Genomic DNA, 8,673 nt, shown 5'->3' with positions numbered 1-8,673 from the left:
CCTCTGGCAGCAGTCTGTTCCAGGCTTTGGGGGGGGGGGCTCAGACAGTAAAGAAGTTCTTCCTTGTGTCCAGCCTGAAATGGTCCTGGAGGAGTTTGTGACAGTTTAACCTCGTTACCCCTTGGGGTGTTCTGGTGAACAGGTGTTCCCCCAGATCCTGATGCATACCCCTTATATATTTATAGGCAGCCACCAGGTCCTCCTGAGCCTGCGCTTTTCCAGGCTGAAGTCCCATGGCTCTCAGCCTCTTGTCAGAAGGCCTGTTTTCCCAAACTTTGATCATGCATGTGGCTCTCCACTGGATGTTCTCTCAAGCTTCTCCACATCCTTTTTGGAGTTGGAACTGGATACCATACTCCAGCTGCGGTCTCACCAAGGCTGAGTACAGTGGAAGGATGACATCCTGGGATTTGCTAGAGAAGCATCTAAGGATGCAAGCCAGAGTTTTGCTTGCTTTGCCAGCTGCAACATCACATTGGTGGCTCATATTCATCTTGTGGTCAATCATGACCCCCAAGTCCCTTTCAGCCATGGTGCTAGCAAGCATAGCACTGCTGAGCCTATAAGCATGCTGTGGGTTTTTCTTCCTACAGTGGAGTACCTTGCATTTTTCAGAGTTGAAGGCCATCAGGTTTTCATCCACCTATTTTCTACACCTGTCAAGGTCAGCCTGGATCACCATCCTGTCCTTGGGTGTGGACATTTTACCCCAAAGTTTGATGTCATCAGCAAATGTGGACATTGGTGTCAGAAACAGACTGGCCATATTAATAAAGATGTGGAAAAAGCCCAATGATGGAGCCTTGGGGGACCCCACTGGTCACAGTGCACCACAATGATCAACTTCCATCAACTATCACTCTCTGGGTATGACCTCGAAGCCAAATTCCCCAGCCAGCAGACTATCATGTAGCCAAGGCTATAGTTAGCCAGTTTTTCCTACAAGATGATCGTGGGATACCAGCTAGAAAGCTTTTTTAAAGTCAAGATATACAATGTCAATCTCTTCTCCATTGCCCAGGTGATATGTCACCTGGTTGAAGAAGGAGATGAGATTGTTGCAGGTAGGTCTTGCCTGACCAAACCCGTGGCTGGCTATCCCTCAGGAAATTGCCTGCAGCCACTTTGTCAGGAATAGTCTAGACTTTGATGATTTTCTCCAAGATCTTCCCGGGGATGGAGGCCAGGCTGATAGACCTGTACTTCCCCAGATCTACTTTCCTCCCTTTCTTGAAGATGGGCACCACATTGCCCTTCTTCCAATCTTTGGACACTTCACCTGAGCATCACAAGTTCTCAAAGATCCATGCCAGGGGCTGAGCTATGATGCTTGCCAGCTCCTTAAGTATCCTGGGGTGTAAGCTGCCTGAGCCAGCTGACTTGAAGATGTCCAGCCTCTCAAGGTGTTCCTTCACATGGTCTACACTGATGAAGGGTAAAGCTCTCTCTCATCTTGGCTGTCCCATACCCTATTGAGCTCTGCCATTCTATAAGATGGAGGTAAAAAAAAAAAAAAATTTCTTCCCCTTCCTTGTATTTTTTTTGCAGTAGTTTATGGATGCAACAATCTTCCCTGTCCTCAGGACACAATTCCCATTGACATTCCAGTTAATGGAAGACAGCCAGCAAAAATTGCTCTGCTTTATACCACAGAGTCACAACAAGCACAGCAGTCTGAGAACAAAGGATACTAACTCACGCATTACAATAAAAGATACATTAGGTGAAGCAAAGCCATTTAAGAAGATGCATCTTTTGCATCAGTATTAATTGTTTGGGTGGACCATGCCAATTATATTTGTTAGCATCAGAAGAGCAGCATCCTTTATCTGGAAATGAAGCATTAAGTACATAGTGCCAATTAATGCAGCATCTCCCGACACAGAATCAATGTACATTCTGAATGTATCCTTAATATCCTGCTTTTTAAGAGGTTTCTTTAGCAAAGCTTTTAAAATTCAAATTACATGTGTACTTGTACCAAGGTAGATAAATGTCTTTGATAAGCATGGTACATTATCCCTTGAATTCGATTCCCAGAAGTTGATTTCCCAGACCCAAGTTTCTATTACAAACACTTCCATCAGGTGCCAGAAAACCTCAAATTAAGTCTTCTTTGTTTTGCAAGGTACTTTGAAGCAAGATTTCAGGAATCTTACTTCTGGTACCACACCACATTAAGAGGCAATTAGCATCTTTCTGTACCAATTCTGGTGTCAAGCAGTCTTAACAGTCATCTACTTCTAGCTTTCAGTAAGAGTGACTCACCCAGCAACTGCTATCCCCAAATGATAAGTTTAAGAACAGTTGTTCTGGAGGGACAGGTTGGTTGCCACAGAGGACAAACCAAATAAGCTTGCAAGACTGAGACATCCTAACAAGAGAGTGACAGAACACCCTTCCCTCCAAGCACAAAATGGGACCGATACAGAATACATGGAGTCTTGGCTGTGCAGCAGCTCATGCAACAGGGTCCTTTTTCTACCCTTGGGAGGGACTGAGTTTGGCCACATTATTATTTTTAAAATTTTCCATTTACTAAGGAAAAAGGAGCATAGACTCCGCTTCATTTTAGCTCAAGAGGACCCAAAATAGATTTTAAAAGCATTACTGGCTAGACCAATGCCATTGCAGCCCTGCTCAAAAGCATGGGAGTCCAGGCACCTCTTTTGCAGAGGAGGTAGAGACAAACTACACAGAGGGCCTCCCCCACCTTCCAGAAGAAAACTAGCACAACCCTTTCTGAGCTTCAAGTACAGCAAGACTGAACTCCCCTATTTCCTTCTTCACCTGTGAGCAGATGGAATCTTTGGAGAAGAATCAGCTGTGCCAGGATGCGTCCTGGCTCATCTAATCCACTTCATTGGCATCTAGAGCTGTCACTGGGGCTGCTGTCCCACAGGGTAGGCCCCTGCTGCTCTTGAGACTTCAGGGGTCCTATCTTGCAGAAGAAACAGCCCCAGGTTCCATGCTTCCACTTGGGGTACAGCAGCAAGACATGCCATGGGAATCCCCTGGGGAGGGGGGGGTTGGGATTCCCCACAATGTGGGTCTGCAAGCAGGTGAACCCCCATGCAGGTTCTCACTTGCTGACATGCACACCAGGTCATGGTATGGAACCCCACTACAATGTACAGGAATCCCCTGCAAGGGGTTTCCCATAACATGCAATATGCAAGTAAGTGTGGCTACATTTAAAAGGCATCAAACCGACTACCTTTGGTCACTAACATTTCTGGGCACTTACCATGCCTGTAGATGAACACCAAGGCTGCTCTCATGTGCTGGAATTCCAGCATGTCAGAAGACGACTTAATTAAAATCAATTAAACAATTGCCGTGCTCCAGCAGCATCATCATGTATCAGCATCCCCATGCTTCTAGAACAGCAGCACTCTAACTAGAACTAAAGCTGGTTTGAGTTCATGTGCTCTTGCCACCATTTTGAGGCACAGGGATGCTCATACATGCAACAGAGTTGCTCTAAATAAAGTGCTGCCCCCACCCATGCCCAGAGTACATATAGTGCCCTTCTAGCAAGAAGAGGGACTAGGAGGCATCTGCTCACAACTTGAGTCCCATAAAAATTTATGGTGGCATCTGGGCAATATCTGTTTGTGCCTTTAGATTAAGGCAGCAAAAAAAGCCCCTAGCATGTCTTGCCAGTAATAGAAAGACTTATCCTACTATACAGATACTATAAAGCCACTTACTCTTGTGTAGGTTACCTGCTCTGTATTTAAATAGTGCTCAGTAGCATATAAAATGCTCTCTACAGATAGTTTCGAACAGTAAAGATACTTATTACCACCAACTGCAATAGGACTGCCAAGTACTGCCAATTAGGAGGCGAATGTTTAAGTCAAATTTTTTTTTTTTTTAGTTAAGACCTTTGATTACTAAGACAGCAAACATCCAGTTATTAACAAACCCAACTAGTTCAGCAATTTACATACTGCAGGTCTCATGATCACAGACATTTCTGCCAATCAAACCTTTTTGGTACGGAGACCCATACCCAGCTGGTCCTTACTCCACTCCCAAGTTCCAGATCCCCTACTGCCCAAGGATTTGGGTGTCTCATTGGGACCAGGTGCAGGTTAGGACAGAGCAATGCAAAAGGTTTCTGTACAAGTGGCCATGAAGCTTAGTTCTTCTCTTATTGCCCAACAGGGTAATTTGAAACCCAGCACTACAATCAATTCAAGAGACATTCAAATTGTACTATGCTCACTGCATGCAACACCTGTTTGCAAGTAAACCGCAGCTCATTCCCCAGCAGCTTTAAAAACAAGCTCAATGCAGAATTTGTATTGTGTATAAGCACAACCTCCAGATGCAGGCCAATCAGAAAGAGCCATTATGCTATAGCTACAGCTATGCTCAGATGCTACTGGCTGAAAAACAAGGCTCTCCACCAGTGGCAACACTGTTGTTACCAGCAATCTCACAGGAAACAGCTGCTATTGGACAACACCCAGAGCAGCAAGCCAATCCCAGTGTAACATGATGCTAAAATGCTGCACCGTGACTCTAGAGGGGCCCCGATTCAGTATCAACAGCCTATATTAAAAAGCAGCAGAAATCAGATGTTCTCACTCACCCTGAACAGTGGCCGTCACTGATAGCCTGCTGAGTCACAGAGCACTGTAGAGAAGCAAAGACAGCCCTGCAATGACTGTGAGCACCAGCTGTGCTCGGTCTGCCCTGTTGCGACACAAACAATTCTGCAACATCCCAGACTCCAGCAGTGCACCACTGCCGGGGCAAAGCCATTCAGCAGGAGAATTTTCTTGGTTCATCTTATTTACTGATACCTCACAGACACAGCATGTTTGAGAGCAGAAAATTCAGAATAGTTATATTACTTTTTATAGCTTTTTTTTTGTTGTTGTTGTTTAAGTGGAAACAAACTGCATTTTGAAGTATGGTGAAAGTAATGGGCTTTCTTGAGCCAAAGAAATTCACACAGCTGATTTGTGCAAAATGTTTACTATGACTGGAGCCTTAAATCACTGTGTTTATAAGAGTCTTACATTGTGAGCCAATGCAGAAAGAGAGTACCAAAACCATGAGCAAGACATGCATGCGATTCTATTTGTTTGAACAATAGAAATAAAAGGGTGATTATTTTGTTTCCTGGGCAATTTGGAAACAACTCTCAAAAGAAAGAAAATCTAAGAGACAAATGGATACACAGAAAGACAAAATCCAAATATCTATAATACAAGTTGACGTAAAGTGCTGGTTCTGGGCCAAAGACCGTACAAGTGCCTCTTAAGACCGAGTTTTCCCCACACCCTTTTTTTCCCCTTTCAGTGCATTTCTGCCTTGGTTAAAGCCAACTGACTGAGACTAATCTGACTTAAGTCATCCAAATAAAACAAGAACTGCTGCCGTACCAGTTTTCAACAATGTTAAAGTTGGCTTCTTTACACTACACTGACATAAACCTTATCTGCTCACATAGTACTAAATAAGACCATTTTATGTCTGCTTCCAAGTAGCAGAAATTACACGTACCAAGACAACTCAGTGAAAATAGTCTTAAGAAACACTGTACATTCTTAAAGAAGTCTTTAAAAAAGCTGCCAATCTGCGGCACAATGAATGACAACCTCCTTGTTTTTGTCGTTTCTGTCTAGGAGGCAGAATCTAATCTGCGCTTGCAGGTCTCTCTCCTCTTTCTACCCCCATCATTTGGAGAACCCCTCACCGTTTATAAGGAGTTGCCTCCAGCCATTTGATATTTCCTAATACTTGAGAAAATCCCCCCTGCTCTCCCCTTGGTGCCATGCCGTTCTTCCCTCCTACTGGTCGCTGGTAGGAGTCTCCCTTTGCAGCAACCCCTAAAGCAGCACATTTCACATTGACCTTCAAGAGGTAATGAGTCCACGTAAAGCTGGCACGGCAAGATAAGGGCTGCTGCAAGCAGTTTAATAACCAGGCACGCAGGAACACACAGAAATAAAGGGCTGGGGGAGAAGAGGAAGAGGACAGTGCACACACTGACCTTGTGTTTAGCTTGCTGGAGTTTCAGCTCATCCAGCTCCTCAGAGCCAGTTCTCTCCCGTGTGCTCCTATACCCCGGGCTGGGTATGACATACTCTTTTCCTATGTCGATGTCTTTCATCTTCTCCTTCCGTCAACGCCAGGGTTTACCCGTGGATTGGCACTTCAGGAAAATCTAAAAAGAGAGGACAAAAATACAGATATAAAAATCTCATCCAACAACAAACACTGGAGCAACTTGAAACCCCGTCCTGGCGGCTCGCGAGACCACCTGCGCATCGCCTGGAATGACCCCGGGACGCAGCGCCACCCCCACCCCAGCAGGGCCATGACGTAACGGAGGGGCCAGCACCCCCCTCCCCCCACAGAGGCCTGCGGCCCCCAAACACCATTTTAGGCCCCATCCTGTCAGGTCCCCGCACGACCCCTCCATTCACCACCCCCGGCTCAGCTGCAAGCTGGGCCCCGCCTCGCTCGCTGCACCGAGCCCGGGGAAGGAGCGGGGCCCATCTCCTACCTCAGCCCAACGCCGGCTACTGCACTCTGCCAAACCACAGCCTTATAGCGGTGCCGGCGTCCCCATTGCGCCTGCGCGCGGCGGCGAGCGCCCGCCGGGGCTGACGGGAGGGGGAGTTCTTTCTCGCGGGTGAGAACTACAGCTCCCACCAGCCCCCGCGCGGGCCGCCAGCTCCCCAACCCCCACCGGGTCTGGAACGTTCTGCGCGGGCGGGGTCAGAGCCAGGGGGGTTGGGGCACAGGCCGGTGGCAATCGCGCCCCACAGCTCTGCGCCCTGAGTCAAGCTCTGTCTTGGCTTTGTCCCCACCCGGCCTCCACGTCCCTTCAGCCCGACCCGCGTCCATCGTGAGAGGATGGTCGAGTTGTCCGCCGGTGACGACGACGCCTATGAGAAGAGAAAAAGAGGTAAAAAAAGGCGTCGGGTTTCGTCTCCCTAGAGGACGGAGCGGCAGAAAACTGGGATGGCCGCCCTCCCCGCAGGGCTTGCTCCCGCAGCCGAGGACGGCGACCAAACCAGGCGGCCACGCTTGATAAAAATTAAAATGGCCCTGAATATTTGGACGATCGATATTGTAGCAAGATGCTTACGGTTTTGCAGAGAAGACCAAGTGAAACTGAAATCAAAAATGTCTTTTTTTTTTCTTTTTTTCACTGAATTTGTATCCGAATTAGCCAAAACTAATTCTAAATGCAAGAGTCCAGAACCATACGTGGCCCTACTACTGGCAAACATCCTCCACACACACCTGGGTCTTCCGATGTTTCCAAACCCTTTGGTGGGCGTCCTACTTGCAGGCCCAAGCCCGGAGGCTCGGGTTTCGGACAAGCCCCCAAGTTTTGTTCACCCACAGCCATATGGCCCTCAGAGCAAGCAAGGGAGGAGACTCCTGTTTCCATAAACTGGGCTTAAAGCCAGTACTGAACCATGCCGGAAGAGCAGTTCTCCTGCGAAGCATTTCAGGAAAGCTGCCTTCTTGGACACAGACACATGGTATTTCCCCTGCCAGGTTAAGCGACACCACCTGATCTGAGCCTTCAAGAGGCTGAAAAATGCCTTGTCAGTCATCAACTTAAGCCTCCAAGGGGCTCCAAATGACTCTTGCTTTGGGCCCCAATGACCCTAAGGCCACCACTGCTGAGGAGATGGTGGGGGAGAAATGGGCTTTCCGCCCAGTTGCAGTCAGAGGCTGCAGCTCGGGAGCCTGCGGCAGCGTCTTTCCCAGCTTTGCCGCCCCTGAAAGAAAAGCGAGAAGGGGAACCCATGTTCCCTCACCCCGTTCACCCTTTGCAGGGACTGTGCTATATATACAATGGAGCCGCTGCCCAGGACAGGACCCCAGAGAGCTGACAGTCTTACACAGAGCTTAGCTTATGGATTGTATGGGGTGGTTGGGATTGGACTGATCCTGCCTCAGGCAGGGGGCTGGACGTGATGACCTCTGGAGGTCCCTTCCAGCCCCACTGCTCTGCGATGCTATGATACTGATATTTCTCCAGCATGTGACAGGAGGACAGAACATTTCCATATGCAGAAGTCTGGGTTCCCATATCTGAACTGAACCGCTAGGCACAACAGCATCCCAAGCCACATTTGCTAAGGTTTAGTTCACTAACAAGTAAAGAAAACAGAAATTTTATCCTTGCAGAACAAACGCCCCTCACGAGGGAGCTGCGACCTCTTCTATTTTCATAATTTCTTCTGGTCCAGCAGTCCCACTCTATGTTCCTTTCATAACCAAGACATCAGCCGAGATTCAGTTCAGCGGTTTATATAACAACTGCTTACAACGCAAGTATTGTTCTGCCTGAGAGCAGATAGTCTTCAGAAATCTGAAATAAGAACAGCAAGTGAAGAACAAGGCCTCGAATGGTTTCAGGTCCAGGAGGCCGAACAGCACAAAGGCAAAATGGCACTGCTGTGTAGCAGTGGATTTGCAGTCAGCCTGTAACAGGAGACCCACCAGCATCCAGAGTGTTCTGCGATGCAAACACTTCCATGCTCCTGGGTTCCTGTGCCGTTTCTGGCACAACTAAGAGCCACCCCTATGGATGACACACTAATATCTTGGGACAGCAGAACTACAAGTCACTTGCTACTCAGCAACTCAGAGCGGGGCAGCCACAAAAGCTCAGCGTTACTGTTA

General features: G+C 47.7%; 1 protein-coding gene across 3 annotated transcripts in view; it reads right to left on the bottom strand.

Annotated features, from left to right (window-relative positions):
- The window catches only part of ABCC5 (ATP binding cassette subfamily C member 5), an 83,058-nt gene extending 76,435 nt beyond the window's left edge, over positions 1–6,623 (bottom strand). For 2 of the 3 annotated variants that reach the window (XM_019503405.1, XM_019503407.1), the window contains exons 1-2: positions 6,530–6,623; positions 6,014–6,187 (exon numbers count right to left, since the gene is read on the bottom strand). In XM_019503405.1, the coding sequence (XP_019358950.1) occupies positions 6,014–6,133 (120 nt within the window). In that variant the 5' untranslated portion in view covers positions 6,134–6,187; positions 6,530–6,623. Of the gene's footprint in view, positions 1–6,013; positions 6,188–6,529 lie in introns of those variants that run through there. The other variant, XM_019503406.1, reaches the window with a different exon arrangement.
- Positions 6,624–8,673: the final 2,050 nt, after the last annotated feature.

Source organism: Gavialis gangeticus, unplaced genomic scaffold, assembly GCF_001723915.1.
Source record: "Gavialis gangeticus isolate Ggan-Ray unplaced genomic scaffold, GavGan_comp1, whole genome shotgun sequence".
In the NCBI taxonomy this organism is placed as follows: Eukaryota; Metazoa; Chordata; order Crocodylia; family Gavialidae; genus Gavialis; species Gavialis gangeticus.
This window is presented reverse-complemented; position numbering and strand designations above follow the sequence as displayed.